Source organism: Macaca fascicularis, chromosome 12 (genome assembly GCF_037993035.2).
Source record: "Macaca fascicularis isolate 582-1 chromosome 12, T2T-MFA8v1.1".
Taxonomy (NCBI): Eukaryota; Metazoa; Chordata; class Mammalia; order Primates; family Cercopithecidae; genus Macaca; species Macaca fascicularis.
The window spans coordinates 99,853,317-99,875,213 of NC_088386.1; the positions used below are offsets into that span (position 1 = coordinate 99,853,317).

The window sequence follows — 21,897 nt, forward strand, 5'->3', positions numbered from 1 at the left end:
ATAAAATATTTGGCTGTCAAAATGGAATATACTTTTGTTTTATGATTAGAGATGGGCAAGTGATCAGATGAGAGATGAATCAGGATGATGAATTATATATTTATTCAATTAATTTCAATGTGAAATACAAACACATTTTGATAATTTTCTGCTCTCACATTATGATTCAGAGTGAAAAATTGTCATTGATGAGAATTCCCAAGGTCATATCGTTCCTCCAAAAGTCAAGAATTCTTCAAACACTTGTTCATTCAATAAATAGTTGTGGAGCATTGCAAACAAACTTGCAAAGAAGGCATCTTTAGGCTGAGGCAGGCAGATCACGAGGTCAAAAGATCGAGACTATCCTGGCCCACATGGTGAAACCCCGTCTCTACTAAAAATACAAAAGTTAGCCAGGCATGATGGTGTACGCCTGTAGCCCCAGTTACACAGGAGGCTGAGGCAGGAGAATCGCTTGAACCCGGGGGGCGGAGGTTGCAGTGAGCCGAGACGGTGCCACTGTACTCCAGCCTGATGACAGAGTGAGACTCCGTCTCAAACAAACAAACAAACAAAAACAACAACAACAACAAAACCGAAGGCATCTTCAGTTCTTGTTCTGATGTTTCTCAGTTTAGTAGAAGCTGTCAGAAAGCAAACAGGCCATTACAGTGGTATAATTGTTAACAATTGTTACAGGTAGTTAGACAAGCATGAGCTGGGCGGGAGAGGGCAATTCCCCCACTCATAGGAATGCTGGGTGGTGGTTTGGCAATTATCACATTGCCTCTCTAAAAGTGATAAATTGGCAGCTGGTGCCAGGGAGAGGTCATTTCCTGATGGTCCACACCTGTTGCACTAAAGCGTTACTTGAATGCAGGTACCAGGTAGAAGTAACTTCCTGGGCCTGTGCATTAAGAGACAAAATGGCAGAGTATGTATGACCTTTGTGGAGGCACACCACCAGAAAAGGGAAGAAAGCCTCAGATGAGCAGGCCTACAGTTTCCTAAACACACTGCACGTGCTCACCTCCTAAGCGTAAGGAGGGCACTGCACATGCGCACAGCCCACCCTAAGGGAAGAATCCTGTAAAAGGGGCCAGCCTATAAAGTCCTAAAATCAAGGTTAAACCCCGCACTTGACCTTGGGCCTCTTCCAAGCATACTCTCCTTTTTTCTCTGTTCTAAAGCTTTTTCAAATAAACTTCTATTTCTGCTCTGAAACTTGCCTCGGTCTCTTTTTCCGCCTTATGTTTCTCAGTCGAATTCTTTTTTCTGAAGAGGCAAGAAATGAGGTTCCTTTACGGATTTTCTGCTGGTAACTCAGATACCTTCCACCGGTAACCTAATGATTTCTAGGATGGGGGACACAGAGGAGTGTTGGGAGGATGCAGAAAAGCCACTAAATGGACACTAGTTATGGGGGTGGTTGGGAGTGAATGACATTGGTCAGGGAAGATTTCTTTGATGAATTGATGGGTATGGAAGCAAAGGCCTGAAGGATGGTGGGATATCTGCCAAAGAAGGTAGGCTAGGGTGGTGAGGAGGGGAAGTACAGACGAAATGATGGCTCCTGGCAGTAGAAGGAAGAGTTAGTTTGGGGAATTTAGAGAACTTCACGTCATTCAATGTGACGGAAACATTTGGTACAGAAGGAAGAAAGAATAAATGTGGCAAGAGATGAGGCTGAACTGGAGAAGGAGCTGCCCTTCATAAGGAGTCTTGAAGGGGTGTGGGCCTTATCTAAGAGAGGAAGCCAGTGGAGGATCCTGGGAGGGGTGGGGACACAGATGAATTCTATTTAAATTTTACAAAGATTACTCTGGTTGTAGCATGAAGATGGACTGAAATGGGACAAGAGTGGGAACAGAAATGACAGACTCGAAGTCAGTGACCTTGGCAAGCGAGGAGGAAAAAGTACTTGAGAGACAGTTAAGAAGTAGAGTAATTGGGGTTTATTGGTGAATCAGCAGGAGAAAGGAGAAGGCTGGTTGGTGGTACCACCCAACAGTATAGCAAGGTAGGAGGAGAAGCAATTGTGATTAGGAAGGACCTCTCACTTTTGATGCTTGTCCCTTTCAGAATGGCAAACCAAGCTCAGAAGAAGCACAGACATGTGGGGGGTGCTTTCTAACCCTATTGCTTGGACTCAATCATGCTGGTGTCTGAGCTTCTTTACTCAGACAAATGTTGCTTTCGGTAAGTTTCAAGCAAAGCAAAAGAAAGACATTCAGCTACAGCGGTTCAGAAAAGTAAGCATGCTGCATGATGAACTCTGGTGCCCAGGAGGCAAGAAATAAAAAACACTTTTAATGTAACCAACTTTCCATGCCCCACCCTCACCCCAGGCATCTGCATACACAAATCAAAACCCTCTTAAGTCATGGAATGAAAAAAAATGTAAAAGCAAACAAAAAGTACTTCCTGTGAGGTGAATGGAAATTTTTGCCCAGTTAATTTTCCAGGCACGTGAAAGCAGTTCTGAATATTTAAAACCACAAGTACTTGTATTCTTGACCAAGATTTTTGAGAAGGCGAGGCACGGGAAGGATCATTGAAACAGGACTTTGACATAAAACATCGTTTACATAGAAGCGAGCTCTGCTCCACCATGGGATCAGTTTACCACCCAGTGTCCGACAAACTGAGAAGCGAGAGGGTTGGGAAAAAGCAAACAGATTCATCTCAAACAAAACCGCACATATCCAGTTGAACTAAAGCTGAATTTAACCTAACTTGTGAGACTTTTCTCCCCTTGAGGTAGAAACGTTACACCTCCAATTGACCAGGACATCTTTTTTTTGCATTTAAATTATCTTGGAATTTCCTTTAGGACCTAAGCATCCTTCCACCATGAAAATACGAAAGCAAAAAAAGTAATGCTTCCAGTAATTTCTAGCCAAATAAATGAGGATAAGCGTGTGAGTGTGGTGGGGTAGTTAAGAGTTTGGAATCCAGAGTTTCACCGTCTGGATTTGAACAGGCTCCGTTGCTCATCAGCTCTGTGACCCCGGGCAAATGACTTAATCTTTCTCTCAGTTTCCTCATCTATGAAATGAAAGTAATAGCAGACTCTCCCTCATTGAGTTGTTTGAGAATGGAATCAGACAATGCACGTGGAGCCCGGTGTCTGGCACACACTATGTCCTCACTGCACGTTTATTATTAGGTTCCTGCCTTGTATTTTTCTCTGTGCAACAACCCTGAGCTCTAGAACTTATGACAGCTTTGCTCAAGTGAAGTTAAAGCTCCCCATACTCAGTTCCAGAGCTAGGCCTCAAGTAGGTTGGAAGAAGTCAATTGCTCTCCACTGCCTGCCTGTGTGCTGGAAACGGGCTCCGGTACAGTGCCCGTGGGGCTGGAAGCCTCTCCTCATGATGCTACAGGGAGTTCAGTGAAAAGGGAGGAGATTGGGGTAGCAAGGTCCCAGGGGTCCTGGCCGCCCAGGCTCTACTGCTCAGGCTAGCTCAGTCCCTCAAACAGCTTCCTTCACACCAACTGCTGAGACCCAGGAGCCCTATAGAAGGTAGCTAGGGGAAGCGTCAGCAGCAAGGGGGACCCCTGCAGGGTCAGCCTCCTCCTTACCTTGCAGACTCCTTGGCTGTGGTCTGGCATTCCTAGTGGCTGGCCTAAAGCCCCAAACCTGGAATCTGTTTCACAGCCTGGACCTTTTGGACTCACACCTTGGTTTCCCTGGCCAGCTGATTTGAGCTTCTCATCTAAATGTCATCTCTCCAGGCTAAGGGAAGTCCAGCCTGGATCTAGCATCCTGGAAGCCCATTCAGACCTCTGGATGGAGGGATCAGCAGTCCGTGGTATAGGTGGTTCTACCTGCTTTGGCTAAGGGCCAGACTCTCCAAATCCTAGCACTGACACTTACTATGTGACTTGGGCCAGGTTCTTTTCCTCTCTGCCTCAGTTTTCCTCATCTGTAAAATGGGAGGTTAGTGGTCACCATTGGGATGATTAAGAAGATTAAATAAGTTAATATATGTATAGTCATAATGTAAATATGTATATAAACAGTAACCATTTGCATGCATGTAAAACAATATAAATGTAATATTAGCTGTATTCATATATAAAAATATGTATATATGAATATTTTATATATAAATATATTATTTTACATTTAATTTTTTACATTTTGCATTAAGATATATTATTTCTTTATAAAACATTTAAGTACGTATACATATCATTATTTATGTAATTATTACTTTTATTGTTGTTATTGTCTACTTTACCTCCTTGCAGGGATAGAGAGACCACAGCAGGCTTTTAAACGTTCTTGGTCTCACTGAGCCCTAGGTGAGGAATCCCTGGTTCCTACAGACTGCTGTAATATGAGGAGCAGGGTTTAAGTTAGTTTAAAACTGACCCCATCACTTGAAACATTGCAATCTACAATGAATGCCACATAAATATCATCTCTCAGATTCCTATGATTCAGATCTTTTCATTTCAATTTCTATAATAATTTTGTTTGTTTCTTGTCCTATTTCAAAGGCTTTCTTATCTCTGGAGCACCTAGCATAAGATAGAAATGTGTCAAAATGTATGTTTTATTCATCATGTGGGTATCCGTGGGTCCTGTTATCCCCAATAACTATTGATTCAGAGAAGTATGGTGATTCTGAAAAATACAGGCATTAATCTCTTTAACCTGTTTTGTAGGAACCAGAATAAGGGTAATGTTTTCCTCTGTCTTCAAAATCACCAATAATCCATGCATTGTTTAACTGTCATAAGCAATAATGCCTTTCACATAGCCATTGGCATCAAAGAAGAGACACCCCCTTGGTTTGATGGTAAGCGTGACACTACATAAACTCCCAGAAAACCCACTTCCTTTCCAGCAAATAGAAAACAACTGAGAGCCTGAATTCACTGTCAGCTTTAACACTGAACACGAGGACTGTTAACTGTTTCTGGCAAACATGAAGTCAGGCCTCTGGTATTTCTTTCTCTTCTGCTTGCACATGAAAGTTTTAACAGGTAAGTGGCCTATTGAACATTTCTTATTAAGTTATAATTCAAGGAAACATTAAGAAAAAGCAAAGGTAAAAAATTATGCACCCAAAAGAAAGTGGTTTTGGTTTTTGAAAGTAGGAATAGTTTCAGAACAGCCCGAGGATATGGCCAAGGGCACCATGTCACTCATGTCACTGTGGATGGCATTGAGTTTGCATTGCTGCCTTTGATACTGTGTCTTGAGATGAAAAAAGTGTTTCATCAGACCATTAAATTTTTAAATCACCTGCTTGGAGTTACCTGTCAGTGGATAAAGTAGCAGAGTGGCTTACTGTTCTTACAGAAAGATGAAAGGCAAAATGACTTGTGTCAACAGAATGAAAATTAAATAGCTCTGGCATTTGGACTGGGAATTCTTTCTGTGCCAGAAGATAAAATGGGAAGGCTTTGAAAAGAAGGATTTTGATTTTAATCTTACCTGGATGATCTGTTATCTGAAACGTCCAGGGTACCATAGAGTTTTTATTGACACTAAGTATCAGAGTTCACCCTAAAAAGCCAAGGAGGAAAGGATAATGTAAAAATACTTCCTAGCCCCTGTAGACCTTAAAAAAAAAAAAGATCATTCTGGAGTCCCTGATTCTTTCTCTTGAATGGTATATAGCAGACTCTATATGGACAATTTAAATAATACTACATACAATGTAAGTTAATATATGTGTTTCTGCTGCTTTTTACTGTGTATAATTTGCACTATTTTTATTTTCTCTTTCACACTGAGCCCTCTGCTTGAGGTTGAAAAAAGGAAAGTGAAGTTATATTAAATAACTTAAATAATCAAATAAACTAAAAGTGAAGGCAGAACTTTTAGTAGGTATGATCCTATCTAGGGATAATTTTTTCAGTGGTAAAAAAATAGACTTTACTGTTTTTACAAAAAATTTTAAAAAAATCAAATGTTTCATCTTGTGCTGGCTCAAAGTGAGTTAAGTGCTGTTAAGTAAAGAGGACTGAGGAATGTAGAATGAGCCCAAGGACAGTTTTGGGCTACTTGCTGGTTTATGCCTTTTCTAGAATCTCATGAAGTCCTTTAGCAGCATGAATGACATGAGCAGCTCTGGAATTCGTATTCATTCTTCATTCATCCATTTACTCATGTCGCATGGGGCACTGTGCCAGATGGTGTATGTACAAGGATGAGCAAAACCAGGTCAACCCCTGTTCTTCAGAAGGTAACTGCATGGTAGGGAGAGAGATATTAATCAAATAATCCCATGGATTAATGATAATTACAGGCAAAACTTAATTCTATGAGGGAATGTAACAAGGAGCTTGACTAGATTAGGTGGGTGTGGAGGTGGAGCTGAGGAGCAGGGTTCATTGAAGTGTTTCCTGTGCAAGTGGCACTTGAGTAGAGATTTCAAGGACAAGTAGGAATCAATGAGGAGAACGGTGTGAAGGTAGGGAAGAACATTCCATCCCGTGGAAAGAACAAGTACAAAAGAGCCTGTGGCAGGAGGGAATGAGGTAAGGTTAGGGAACTAGAAGAAGGCAGACAGATGTGCCTGAGCAGAGAGGCTGAACTTGGTCCAAGATGACCAACTGGTCCAAGTTGGTCCAAGATGAGGCTGGAAAGGAAAGCAGAGGCCAGACCATTCAGACCATATGGTCTATATTCAAGATTTTGGATATTCTTCCAGGAACATTTGTACCATTCATGGAAGGGTTTGTTTGTATTGATAAAAATCATTCCACTAGGCCAAACCAATTTGGGCAGTTCTGGTTGTGGTATTATGCTCAGGAGAATTAAAGTAGCATTGGTGTCAGTTCTGTAGAAGGTGACATCCAGCCTTAGGTAGGATTATTTCAAGTTGCCAGATTAAGCTGGTGAATAATTTGTATTCTGGAATAACATTCATAGTATATTCTAAATGAATACAGCCAATGTTCACTCTCATTATAAAGACAACCATGCGACGTGGCATCCTGTTTGACATGTGGCAAAACTGAGGCATGAGTGGCTAAATGGTAACGATAAATCTGCTAACAACGATCCTATTCAAAATATCTCCACAATGCATGTATCCAGAAACTGCCATTTAATAGCTCTAAACAAAAAGAGCCAAACTCAAGTAAACTAAGCACTTGCTTGTCCTCTGTCGTATTTTCAATCCTCTCAATTTATGTAGGCTTTCTCATGCCCTGAAGATGTAGGCTTTCTTACCTTTAGTCAGTGTTTGAAGAATTTCCAACCAGGAAAGGCTAAGTGATTTGTTACATAGTAATTGGTGGCAGAACCAAAATTAGAACTCCACTGTGACTCCAACATCTACATTCTTTGTAAACTGTGTTGAAGTAGTGGAGGCGTAACATAAATCTAAAGGAACGTAAATCTCAATGATTCTGATCACCTTTGTTATTTGGTTGTGAATTACAGAAGGATGGAAATCTTGGTGATTTCCAGTCTTTGATGGATCTCAATGTAGAATTTAACAAAGCCTTTTTTTTTTTAATGAATTTGGAACAATAGGAAGCTTTTAATTGTAAAAATATCTAGGAAAAATGTGAATATCCAACTACATTTTGGAGACCCTCTTTGTAGACTTTATGGGCAACAGGGACCAGGTGAGTGATGGGATGAATTCTGGTTTTAGAAAGACTACTTTAAAAACAGTGTGGATAATACACCAGAGTAGGAAGGGCTGATGGCAGAGGGTGTCTAACAAACGTTCGTGTCTTATGATGTGTTCTGTGAGGAAGCTGGGAAGATAGCCCTCAAGGCCATTTTGAGCCTTCCTTTGTCACTGAGGCATTCCATTAGTGATTCCTAAATTCCACTCGGGAAAAGAGCCCCTCAGTGTCTCCAGCGTCTGAGGGAAGTCTGTGAAGATGGCTGACCTTGGAGCCCCTCTCAGCCTCTCCAGGACTGAGGAAATGTCATCTCCTGGAAGCGCCCCCTTCCAGCGTTCTTGCTAGATTTTTAAAAAATCCCAGTTGTCGATTTTTTCTTTTGATAGATGAATTCAGGCCATTGCCAGTCAGCATAAGCCTCTACCTGTTTTTATTTCTAGGTTTATTTACTACTTATTTTTCTTTGTTGTATCCTGTTTTTCTCTTTTATTTTTGTTGGTGTGATGAAATTTCTTTTGACTCTCCTCTTTGCCTCCGATTAATTTGGAAGGTCGACTACAGTTCTTAATTTACTAAGTAATTATCCCGTTCAGAGAATCTTAATTGAATGTCTACTTGTTTATCGTTGTATGAAAATAATGAAAATGCCTTTGTCTGATGTGCCTAGTCCCCATCCCCTGCACTGATATGAGAACTTAAGAATGTTCTTCCTTTCCCACTCTCACACTGCCCCCAGAGTGTACCCTGCTCCATACATGGGTTTTGTGGAAACAGTTTAAACCTATAGAGGCAGATCATTGCTAGGTTTCCTCTTACAGTATTTCTCTTCTGTTTCAAGAATCCTTTCTTAACACTTACATCACATACGTTCAGTGACAACATCATTCTGGACATCTGCTCCTGTCTTGTGATCTGTTCTGATCTAATGATCAGAAGATTTCTCTTATTTTCCTTAAATATCCCCAACTCTCTGAATTCCAGCACAAGTAAGGGTGTCTTCCTTTTACCTTGATGGGTGACTGATATCTTTCCTGGGAATAGGAGTCCTGGGTGGCAGCCTTTCATCTTAGTGGTTGCAGATATTCCTCCACTATCTGCTGGCTTCTAGGGTTGTGGGTGAAGAGTTTCATGGTAGTCTAATTCTCATTCCTTTGTAAGTAATTAAAAAAAAACTCTAGAATTTCATAATCTCAAAAGCTATTTACTTCCATATTGGAATTCAGGAATTCCTCCAGGATATGTGTAACTCTCTCCCTCTGTTTCCCTCTCTGTGTGTTTCTATATATATATATATATATATATATATTTTTTTTTTTTTTTTTTTTTTTTTTTTGAGGTGGAGTCTCACTCTGTCGCCCAGGCTGGAGTGCAGTGGCGCAATCTCGACTCACTGCAGCCTCCACTTCCCGGGTTTACGCCATTCTCCTGCTTCAGCCGCCCAAGTAGCTGGGACTACAGGCGCCCGCCACCACACCCGGCTAATTTTTTTGTATTTTTAGTAGAGACGGGGTTTCAAGGTGTTAGCCAGGATGGTCTCAATCTCCCAACCTCGTGATCCGCCCACCTCCGCCTCCGCCTTCCAAAGTGCTGGGATTACAGGCGTGAACCACTGCGCCCAGCCCTTCTATTGATTTTTTTTTTTTAAGACTGGGTGAAGCTTTTCAATTTCTAGACTCGAGCTTTATTCTTCATTTCAGTCATTTTTTCCTAGTATTTGTTTAATCATACCTTATCCTCTTTTTCCCCACTCTTTCTAGAAATGTCTCTTATTCTCATGTAAGATCTTGAGTCCTTTATTTTTTCATCATTTGTGAACAAAATGGCTTTCACAACTTGCTGTTGTTTGCTAACCACAACTCCTTCAGATGAAATGGATATTTCAGTTTTAAGTTACTAGTAGCATATTCCCATTTCTTGGTAGAAACAAAATGTAGGCGTGTAGGGGGGACTGAAATTCTTATTTTTACTCACTGTAAGAGTCATAGCATTATTTGGCTTAAAAAAATTCATCCCAGTATTCACAGTTGTAAACAGCAAAATCTAAAACATATACTGCTTCCCTACTCTAAGAATATTGAGTTTTATATGCAAAATGACTTATTGGGCTTTGCAAAGTTTTAAAAACATATTTTATAATCGTTTGTAGCTTGCAATAACTGAAGAAAAGGTCACAGTTTCTCTGTAAATAGCACCTCAGTACTACTGCTGTTCTAATAAACTAGGTCTGTCAAATGCACTTTTTGGCCATTCAAAGTGAAATAAGAAACTTGGCATTTGAAATCTTCTTATAAAAATTCACAATTATATTTTGGAAAGTGGAACTTAAGTATGTAGGGGATATGGCACACAAATTGAAAGCGTTAGTCAAAAAACGATTTTTTTTTTCACTAGTTTGGCCTGAAAGGTTGACCAAAACAGGTAAAAGTTTGCAAGTTTAGAGAGTCAGAAATTGGGAATATGAACTTCCTTCTGGGTCACATATAACATAATGATGCTTGTATCTACTTTGCTTGAGGAAAAAAAAGAAACAGGTTGTCCCCCAACAGGGTGATAGACTCAGGAGTTTCCATCCAGTTGACCACAAGTACTGTTAGGATCTGTTTATTTGAGCCATGCTGACACAGACACAGCACTTTCAATAAGCAATTAATGATCATTTAAAGGTAACTTTTTTGAATTTGATAAATAGATTTTTTTTACAGCCTGTGTTTGTGTTCTCCTAGGACTTTGCATCGAAGAATCTGTTCATGCAAAAACAACAATAGCAACAACAAACTCTCTACTGCACTCACAGTTAAAGTTCTGTTTACTTTGCACTATCTAGGACTAATGCAAAAATCTCATAGATGTGCCTATTTGCACTTATTTAATTATGATGAAAGTTTCTTCTATATGTGAATCCATTTCTGTACATTTCTACAGGCAGATAAGTGATGGGAAAATCATTAAGAATTTAGACTTCATCAGAGAAGAACCCAGGTACAATGACAGCCCAGCTTAATACATGATGGCTGATGAATGAAAATGTCTAGGGAAATGAGTGTGTTATGTACAATGTAATTTCATATCTAAGTCACTTTAAAATAATTTTTTGATGTATAATAACCCTTTCAATCACAGAACACATATGTGGCACCAATGTGGATACTACTTTAAGTATTAGGGGTGATAATATATCCAATATACCTAGAAGGAAAATAAATACCTAAAATTCATTTTCGTATCCAACTTAATGTTAAAAGCTTCTTTTTGTTTTTTTATTTCTTAGCAAATCTCTTTAGCTCTGATGCTTGAGTTTCAGTACAGTGAGGGGGTTGGACTAGATTATTGGGGAAGAGATTAAGTAAGTGTGTGGACCCTGGTGTCACATTATCTTATTCTTTAGTCTTTGTTTTTGTTGGACTGGGTTAATTCGAAGACCTTGTCTTTGAGCTCTGAATTTCCTTCTTCTAGTGGCTCAATTCTATTGCTGAGACTTTCCAGAGCATTTTGCATTGCTAAAAGTGTGTACAAAGTTTCCTGAAATTGTTATTGATTTTTCTTTAAGCTATCTATTTCCTTGAATATTTCTCCCTTCACTTCTTGTATCATTTTTTTGATTTCCTCGCATTGCGCTTCACATTTCTCTGGTCTCTCCCTGAGTAGCTTAATAACTAACCTCTTGAATTCTTTTTCAGGTAAATGAGGAATTTCTTCTTGGTTTGGACACATTGCTGGTGAACTAGTGTGATGTTTTGGGGATGTTGAAGAGCCTTGTTTTGTCATATTAGCAGAGTTGGTTTTCTGGTTCCTTCTCATTTGGGTAGGCTCTGTCAGAGGGAAGGTCTAGGGCTGAAGGCTGTTCAGATTTTTTTGTCCCACGGGGTGTTCCCTTGATGTCGTATTCTCCCCCTTTTCCTATGTATATGGCTTCCAGTGAGCCAAACTGCAGTGATTGTTGTCTCTCTTCTGGATCTAGCTACCCAGTGAGTCTACCCGGCTCCGGGCTGGTACTGGGGGTTGTCTGCACAGATTCCTGTGATGTGAACTGTCTGTGGGTCTCTCAGCCACGGATACCAGTGCCTGTTCTGGTGGAGGTGGCAAAGGGTGCAATGGACTCCATGAGGGCCTTTGACTTTGGTGGTTTAATGCTCTTATTTTTGTGCTGGTTGGCCTTTTGCCAGGAGGTGGCGCTTTCCAGAAAGCATCAGCTGTAATAGTATAGAGAGGGTCTGGTGGTGGGCAGGGCCCTAGAACTCCCAAGATTACATGCCCTTTGTCTTCTGCTAACCAGGGTGGGTAGGGAAGAACCATCAGGTGGGGGCAGGGCTAGGCATGTCTGAGCTCAGACTGTCCTTGAGCAGGTCTTGCTGTGGCTGCTGTGGGGGATGTGGGTGAGATTCCCAGGTCACTGGAGTTGTGTACCTAGGAGGATTATGGCAATCTCTGCTGAGTCATGCAGGTTTTCAGGGAAGTGGGGGAAAACCGGCAGTCACAGGCCTCACCCAGATCCCAGGCAAACTGAAGGACCGGTCTCACTCTAACCATGCCTCCCTCAACAGCTCCGAGTCTGTTTCCAGGCGGAGGGTGAGACTGGCTTGAAAACTTGCCCAAGGCGTTCTGCCTCCCAGCTGTGTAAGAAAAGGACTTGAGTTCTTCCCCTGCATGTGAAATCTGCATGCTGGATTCACGGCCTCCCCCAGTTCAGGCCAGGAGACTTCTTGCCCTGTTCAAATAGTTACGGAGTTCAGCCAGAGAATTCCTTCTCCCTGTGGAGTTTTACTCCTGCTCCTCTGGCCACCCTCCAGATGGATCCCTGTGGTGTCGGGCAGGAATGGGCTGTTTGGGGACCCACTGAGCTCCCAGAGCCTTTCTGCAGCTTCCTCTACCCCTGTATTTTGCTCCATTTGGCTCTCTAACTTGACTCACCTCCAGACAAAGTCGGAAACTTCTCCACAAACAGACCTTCAGCTTCTCCAGTCACAGTGTGTGTTTGGGAGAGGAGGGTCTCCCTTTCCCATGAGTCTTTCTTTTTGACTGGGAAATAAGTATCTCCCAATCTTCAGGAGGTTAATAACTAACATCCTGAATTCTTTTTCAGGTAAATGAGGAATTTCTTCTTGATTTGTATCTATTGCTGGTGAACTAGTGTGATTTTTTTGGGGATGTTGAAGAGCCTTGTGGGATCTCTTGCTCTACTTTTCCTGCTCCTCTTCTTGGCCCATTACAAAGATATTTGCCAAACATGCTTAGCCTTTATATTATTCTGTTAATATTAATTCTTTTATTTAATATGATTGAGCTTCCACTATGTTCAAGGTCCTGGGATTGTTTAGGCAACTGTAATGCAGTCCTTATCTTTGTGGAGCTCATGGTTAAATGAGGAAGACATACAAAAATAGTTATGATCCAAGATGCTATGCACTAAAATATACTGGCCTAAACAAAGTATTATGGGGAGCATAGAAATAAGAGTCTTTGTCTGGTGGTCTTGGAAATATCTCAAGAGAGAAGTTGACATTTAAAATGGTTCTTGAAGAATGAATAATAATTTCTTCTCAGATTAATGGGTAATCAGATATTTTAGTTTATGGTAACAGAAATATTGAAGTGTGAAGCATATTCGAGCAATAAAGAACAGAAGTGTGAAAGAAATGGCCAAAACATTCAGTGTGGCTTCAATAGATGGCCTATGAGATTGTGAAAGCATTTTGTGTCAAGCCAGATATATACATTTTAAAATACCTTATAAGCAATAGAACACTAATAGAGACTTTTAAACTGGGGAGTGAAATGCTTTTCTGAAACATAATTTTGGGAGCAGCATGGAGGAAGGATGGGGAGGAGAGAGATCAGTGTTGAGAAGGCCAGTCAAGAGGATGCTTCCACAGATAAAGGGAATACATGAAAAAGGTGCGGATTGGCAATGGGAATGGAGATAAAGAACTGAATTTAAGAGATATTAATGAGCTGGAGTCAACTGGACTTGGTGACCAATTGGATGATGAAAATCAGAGAGAGGAAGAAATGAGGAAGACTCTGAGGTTCCTAAGGTCAGACTAGTGACTCCCTGAAAAGACAGGGTTTGGGTTTGGTGAATGAATACAGTCATGTGCCACTTGACGATGGGAATACATTCTGAGAAATGTGTCCTTAGTGATTTTGTTGTGTGAACATCATCGAGTGTACTGACATGATGATGTCTACTAGATGGTAGATGATGTCTAGTCTAGACTACTAGATGGTAGATGATGTCTAGTCTAGACTACTAGATGGTAGATGATGTCTAGTCTAGACTACTAGATGGTAGAGGATGTCTAGTCTAGACTACTAGATGGTAGAGGATGTCTAGTCTAGACTACTAGATGGTAGATGATGTCTAGTCTAGACTACTAGATGGTAGATGATGTCTAGTCTAGACTACTAGATGGTAGATGATGTCTAGTCTAGACTACTAGATGGTAGATGATGTCTAGTCTAGACTACTAGATGGTAGATGATGTCTAGTCTAGACTACTAGATGGTAGATGATGTCTAGTCTAGACTACTAGATGGTAGATGATGTCTAGTCTAGACTACTAGATGGTAGATGATGTCTAGAGACCATTGAGTAGGCATCATCTACCTGCACTACCTAGGCTATGTGGAGTAGCCTATTGCTTCTAGGCTACTAACCTGTACAGCATGTTACTGTACTGAATATTGCAGGTCATGGTAGAACAATGGTAAATATTTGTGTAACTAAACACATAAAAGGGACATTAAAAATTACAGTATATAATCTTATGGGACCGCCACATATACAGTCCATCATTGACTGACACGTCATTTATGCAGTGCATGACTGTACTGAGCTCAGTTTGGAAAGGTTACACTTGATGTGTTAGGGTATATCCAGATAGTGATGTTGAAAGGAATTTGGAAACAAGGAACTAGAAGTTTGGGCTGGAGAGAAAATGTGGCTCCTGGGGGTAGACATAAGAGCTGGAACGATAGGTGCAAATGAGTTCAGGCAGTGAACACCCTGTCCATGTGCCCAAGGAGTTTTGCACAGTAGCTGAGCAATGGGAAGCAATGTAGGTATTCAGAGGTGTGGAGAAAATCTTCTCTCCCTCCCACTCTGTGGAAGAGAGTTGGGTTCATTTAATCTCATGATTTCCCTAGTACAATAGTTTCAAATCAAAGGCAAAGAAGTAACTAACAAAACAACTTGTTTGCAAATTAATTACTTTGTGAATATTGCTATGAAGTTTTATAATACCCCTGGGATTTTTTCATTTTTCATGAAGAAATCAGTTTTAACTAGGAGAAAATCAATCTTTCATTTTTCTTATTATATACACTTAGAGAACCAAAAGGGTGTTTTGTACCCCCTGTGGAGTTCCTTGGAGAGTAAAACAATGCACATATTGTGTGTGTATACATGAGTACTGTTTTGGCTTTTTCTCCTCACTTTTCTACTTCCCATTTTTTTTTCCTCCAAATGTTAGGCATTTAGATTAGATCGGGTTTATCTTGTCTATCCTCTCTCTCTTCTTTGCCTCAGTCGCTTCTTTAGATTATGGGTGCCTTTGAATAGCAATGTAAGTTTAGAAATGATGCATATATAAAAATCTACTAACCAGGATTCTAAAAGTTTTAGCTAGTAGACTTGTAAGACATGACATTGCTTTTATGAAAGGTGAGAAAAGTAGTAGGAAGCACTTTTTAAAAAAATGCCAGAATTTCTTAGTAAAAGATCAAAAGTAACTCAAACCTAATATAAACATTTCAATTTTTAGACTTTTGCCTCTTGTGTCACATTCATGTGCTGTGCTAAGCTAATACTTATCATTGTTTCATTACAGAAAGTATGTTTAATAAGCACTATCAATGATTACAAACTCAGGGGATCTTATCTTTCCATCACTCTGAGACCTTTGTGGAGGTTTGTGGTTAGAAGTCTAAGTTAAAGAAAATAAAATTACACTTCTGACATCTTGCACGCTCTGCACTGAGTGGATTCTTTAAACGTTTCCTCCAGAGGATTTTCAACCAGGAACAATACAACTGCTTGCAAAGAGTCCCAGCAGGATGGGTCTGGGCAAGAGCGTCTTATCCTGGAGAAATGAAGTAGTTCAGATATTAAAAGCATCAACTGGCAAATGAACTCATCTGCACTATAGTGCAGTTCTCAGGTGAATGACCTTTTCTTCAGAAATTTTCTTAATCGTCCCCCAAAAGAAGATGAAAATGTTCTTGTGCTTTATAAAGAGGGAAAAAATTTGAAAACCTAAAGAGATCACTTAATATAAAGATTTTTATTTTACTCTTGAAAACATTAGTCTATTGATATCAACAGTAATATTATAAAATTATTATTATTATTATATTTTCAGATGGAGTCTTGCTCTGTTGCCAGGCTGGAGTGCAGTGGTGTGATCTCGGCTCACTGCAACCTCCAACTCCCTGGTTCAAGCGATTCTCCTGCCTCAGCCTCCTGAGTAGCGCATGCCACCATGCCCAGCTAATTTTTTGTGTTTTTAGTAGAGGTGGGGTTTCACTGTGTTAGCTAGGATGGTCTCGATCTTTTGACCTCGTGATCCTCCCACCTCGGCCTCCCACAGTACTGGGATTACAGGCATGAGTCACCGCACCCAGCCTATAAAAATTATTGTTAGCAGCAGTTAACAGACTTGAGCCTCGATTGGGAAGAATATGCCCTGTTAGACACAGTACTCTATGTGATGAAGAAAATATAGTACCTGTTCTCTAGACTGATTATAATCTAGGGTTTCCAATAAAAAGTAAACAGATATGGTAGTAAAACAGACCCTCATGTTTAATATTCAGATTTTAAGACTCATCGCCAGGATCCAAGACCACACATTTCTTTTTGTGTTTTTGGTAACATATTAAGTGCTAAAAGATATAGGATGATGTTTATATCACAGATCACTAACATGCTGTGTTTATAAAACACCTTGGTATATTAGAACAACCATTGGTCCAGGGGTTCTTGTCCTGGCCATATATTGGGCAAATGTAATGGCTGCACTTTGGGACATCCAAGTTAGCAACCAGGTTTGTTTCTCACTTGGATGGAACAAAGTTGTCCTGCCCTCCATAGACATATAAGAGCCAAGATAATCATCAGTTATCTAAATAAGTATTTATGAGCCCAGTGGATATTTGTAGGTAAAGAAAGTTTTTCTTTAAAGCTCAGACAGATAATTTCCATTATAACATGACATCTCAGTTTGGGTAGTGTCTTGTATGCATGATTGTGTATCTTCATGTACTTGTTTCCAGAAGAAAAGCAACATGGCATATCGTAGCTAACTCTGGAATCATGTCCCAGCTATGAGCTATGTAATCCTGGGCAAGATATTCACCTTTTCTGGCTCTAGTTTAATTTGATAAATGCAAATGGAAAATGCAAAATGAAAGGTTTAACTTGTCATTTCTAGAAACCCTTTTGGCTCTTATATTATAAATATTATGCTTCATCTCCTCAGATTTAAAATGTCACCGTCTACATATTCATTTGTTCACCCATCCAACCACGCTTTCATCCATCCAATAAATAACTGATTGCAGCTTACAACATACCAGGTATTATTGTAGATACTTGGGATGGATTTGTGAATAAGACCAACAAGGTCCCTGATTTTAAAGCTTACATTGGAGTGTAGTAGCCAGACAATGAAGAAGAAAACAATCAGATAAACCAGATAATTTCAGACAGTGATAAATGCTTTATCTCAGCTAACATACTAGACAATGACCAGGATATATTCTTTAGATTGGGTGGCCAGTGGTCACTGAAGAAGTGTCATTACTCTTGAACGATGACAAAGAAGCAGCCATGTAAAAATCAAAGAGAATGCTCTAGGTGGAGAAAAGACAAATTAAAAGCCCTGGGAACCAGCTTTGTGTGTTTGAGGAACAGAAAGAAGGGCAGTGTGACTGTGGTGTAGTGTGTGACTGGTATAAAATGGGGAGAGGTAGGACAGGTCATGTAAGTCATGGGAAACCAGGGTAAGGAGTTAGATTTTACTGTAAGTGAAATGAGAAGCCCCTGGAGATTTTATAAGCAGAACAATGACTCTATTGGATTATGTATGTAAGAAGGTCATTCTGGTTTCTCTGTGGAGAATGGATTGTAAATGGGCAAGAGTAAAAGCAGAAGCTTTTGTAGTTAGGAAGTTCTTGTAGTCCCAGGGAGAGGTGACAATGGTTTGGACCAGTTGAAGCTGAGATGGAGGAGAAGTGGATGGATTCTGTTGGACATAAAACAGAGGTGCAGGAAATTAGGTGTTCTTCCTGCACACAGATTTTAGCAGTGGTCCTGTAACTCAGTTGTTAGTGACCACTGTCTAGCTTCCTGTGGTTGCCTGCTTTTATTATACTTCTGTTGTTGCTGGTGACACTTTGACTGTGGATTGAGCCAAAAATCTTTCACGCACCCAGGAAGCTGTGTGACCTCGGGCAAATAATTTAATCTGTCTGGGCCTTTGGTTGTCTGTATGTACACAAAAGAGGTCACCAGGTCTGACTGTGTATGATGCTGAGAAGAGGTTGAATCATGTTACAGGAAACAAAAAGTGTAAAGCTGAGGGTGTTTATAGGATGCCTGAAACATGAACAGTGTTGATGAAATTTATTGACAATGGAAATGGTATGTTAGGAAGTAGGAGGAGCATATCAAAGACACTGTGAGAGAGGATATTTTGGAGAAGATTTTATATTAAAGGTGGTATGAGAAGAAAAGAAAACATGAAAAAAAGGAAGAAAGAACAAGAAGAGAGAGATTGGTAAGGGAAACACTCACAATTTTTAACTACTGGCATGGCAACAGAATTGACCAAATAGATTTGACACCGCACCAATCAGAACAGACACTATCTATGAAATTGGTGCTATCATACTAGCATTCCAGATTGAGTATTACTTGGAGATAAGAACATCCAAGAAGGATGGAGAAAAGATCCTAGCTGTTTTTGCAGTTATAAGAATCTGACGTATTCAGATCTTCCTTAAATTGTCTATCCATTAAATGCTTTAGTCATGGTTATGAGGGGCAGTCTCCTTTAATACTATTTTCAAATGTTACCAAAGGCTAAGAAGAATTTGTAATTTGTCCTTTGAGCATTGTTTTAGTCCATTTTCTGTTGCCATCACTGAATACTGGAGACTGGGTAATTTATAAAGAAAATAAATGTATTTCTTACAGTTCTGGAGGCTGGGGCCTAAGTCTAGGGGTCTAGGGGCCTAGGTCTAGGTTGAGGCCTAGGGGTGAAATTTGGTGAGGGCCTTCTCTTGCTGGTGGGGACACTCATCAGAGGCCCAAGGCATTACAGAGGATTACATGATGAGGAGGTTCTTGAGAGACAGCCAATCTGGCTGTTTATAACATACTAACTCTCATGATAATTAACCCACTCCTGTGATAACCTATTAATCTGTTAACCCATTAAGCCATGAATTGGATTAAGCTCTTCATGAAGGTTCTGCCAATCATTTCTTAAAGGCCCCATCTCCCAATTCTATTACACTGGAGATTAATTTTCAATATGAGTGTCAGTCTGAGGGGGATAAATGTTCAAGTTATAGCAAGCATATCTGTTCTATATCTGCCAAAATAGTTACGAAGTAATTAATTAAATCCTATAGTTAAAAACATTCAAACTGCAGACTTAGAGCTGCCAAGTGGTTTTCCAGATGGAAAGTTTAAACACTGGATATGTGGAAACTGAAGTCAGCCTTCTGATAACTACATTTCATAATAAATAGGTGATCCAGGTAGTTTTTAAATTAAAAATAATAAAATGAATAATTAAGAGTGTCCAGGCTAGGCGCAGTGGCTCACGCCTGTAATCCCAGCACTTTGGGAGGCCAAAGTGGGTGGATCATGAGGTCAAGAGATTGAGACCATCCTGGCCAACATGGTGAAATCCCGTCTCTACTAAAAATACAAAAATTAGCTCGGCATGGTGGCACGTGCCTGTAGTCCCAGCTACCTGGGAAGCTGGGGCAGGAGAATTGCTTGAACCTAGGAGGCAGAGGTTGTAGTGAGCTGAGATTGCACCACTGCACTGTAGCCTGCTGGTGACAGAACAAGACTGTCTCAAAACAAAACAAAACAAAACAAAACAAAACAAAACAAAACAAAAAAGCAGAGTGTCCAATAGAAAGATACTTTGAAATCTTCAGCTGATGTCAGTGGCAAACACTCTCAACATGCCATTCAAGAAAAATTGAGGCACATTATTCCTAGTCCTACCTAAACACTTTTGTGGGCAAGAAAGATAGTCTTCTTTATTTTAATTTATTCTGACTTTCTGGAATAGCCCATTATGATATTGAGACTGAAAGTGGTTAACAGGAACATTGTTTTCCCTGTGGAGGACTCACCCAACAGCAAAGAATTAGCTCTCTCAGTTGTTTGTGGTCTTATCTGGATGTATTCTGATCCTGAATCCAGAGAAAGCAAGTGTTAGAAAGAACATTACGATGTTTTTGTTTCACTTCCTTATTTCACGGAGGAGGAGGCTGAATTCCACAGAGGCACCCTAGCCACAGAGCCTTACTAGTGCCAGAATTTGCCTCTGGTTTCCTTGGGAGCCACTGCAATGCACTTCCACCACACTGCACTGCCAACCATTCATGTCCTCTTGTGTTTGCCACAGTGTGGGCACAATGGGGGAAAAATCTGCTGACAAAATCATCTTCAGAAGTAGAAGACAATGCATCTATGTCTGGTATACATAGTGACCACAGACACTTTGGCTCCAAGATCTTTGTGGTTTACTTACTGCCATTCTAAAGACTCTGGGAAATTTTTTTGTGAACATGTCTAAAGGAACCGAGAACCAGTCCACTGATTTTATCTTCTGCAGCAGACGGTAGAGACATACACATCAAAGCAACAGTGGGGCAACATATTTCATATTTTACTGTCAGGCAAATAAGGCCCCAAGCAAAATACCCTACGTTTTTATCTAATGTAGACTGCACCTGTTCTCATGCCAACAGTTTTTTTCTTTGCCTGTTGTTTACATTGTTCCCTCCAGTTTTTAAAACGAAGCAAGTATTATTTTCCTTCTGTATGCTTTCAAAAATACTTGTTATTATAAAACAAAACATCCATATAGAAAAGTGAAAAAAAATGTAAAATTTAATGAATAGTGCTAAAGCATACTACCTCACCCTCATAATCACCACATGTCAAGAAATACAAGATTGTCAGCACCCCTGTTTCCTTCTGATTCCAACTCTTTCTCCCTCTTTAGACAAAACCTTTAGGCTGAATTTTGTGATACTAATTCAGATTATATTAACTATTTCTATTTTTTAGTAATTATGGAAGAAACCACAACATGTATACTTCACTTAGAAAAGTTTCAAATTACATATACCTTCACTATCTTTCTAGACAATGTGCTCTATATTGACAGATGGATCTTTTAGCACATTGGAGGTATATGTTATAATTCCTCCATATCAGGGCTCTTATTGTTGATGCTGAAACAGTCTAATAGTTGCTCCTTGGAAGGTAATTAGTCTCTTTTCTCTGGCTGCTTTTAGGATTTTCACTAAGATACATGTAGGTGTGCATACTTTTAAAAAATATGCTTGTGAATCGTTGGGATTCTTGAATCCGTGGAGTGTGATTGGGTTCTAACTAATTTTTCCAACCTATCTGCTGGCTCACCAATTTTCTCTTTAACTCTGTCTGATATATATTAAACCTCTCTATTGAGTTTTAAATCTCAGTTAGTGCATTTTTTTTTGGCCGATTCTTGCAGGTTCTTTTTCAAATTAGTTGACTTAAATTTTCCTATGTACTACAGATATTATTACAAGTTTTTCTTTTATTTGCTTAAGCATAATAAGCTCAATTACTTTATCTTGGGGACCTGATAATTCAAATATATAAATCGTGAGTTTGTTTTTGTAGTTTGTTGTTTCTGTTGTTACCTTGTTTTCTTGTATGTCTCATTATTTTTATGATGCATTTGCCATTGAATGTGAATATTATTTGTAGGAAATTTTTTGAGGCCTAGGATGTCAACCTTTTCTTCTTGTAATAGTTTGCATTTTTAGTTTCAAAAGCTGAAGGGTAATAATAATGCAAATCTCCTTAAAGAAAATTCAAAGATTGAGATTTTCTAGACCACTGAAATCCAGAAGATTTTTCTAGACCATCTAATCTGAGTGAGGTCTGGTTTATTTCTGGTTTACCTGTGCTCCAAGCATGTAACTCTTTGGGATTCCAATTTACTGGGGAGAGAGTTTTCTGCTAGATCTTTCACTCTGCAGATTCTGGGAGCTAAGACATAAAAACAA

General features: G+C 39.8%; 1 protein-coding gene across 3 annotated transcripts in view; it reads left to right on the top strand.

Moving 5' to 3' along the window:
* Positions 1-4,874: 4,874 nt before the first annotated feature.
* ICOS (inducible T cell costimulator) overlaps positions 4,875-21,897 on the top strand; it is a 30,643-nt gene continuing 13,620 nt past the window's right edge. For 2 of the 3 annotated variants that reach the window (XM_005574018.5, XM_074008621.1), the window contains exon 1: positions 4,875-4,980. In XM_005574018.5, the coding sequence (XP_005574075.3) occupies positions 4,923-4,980 (58 nt within the window). In that variant the 5' untranslated portion in view covers positions 4,875-4,922. Of the gene's footprint in view, positions 4,981-13,920; positions 15,744-21,897 lie in introns of those variants that run through there. The other variant, XM_065525911.2, reaches the window with a different exon arrangement.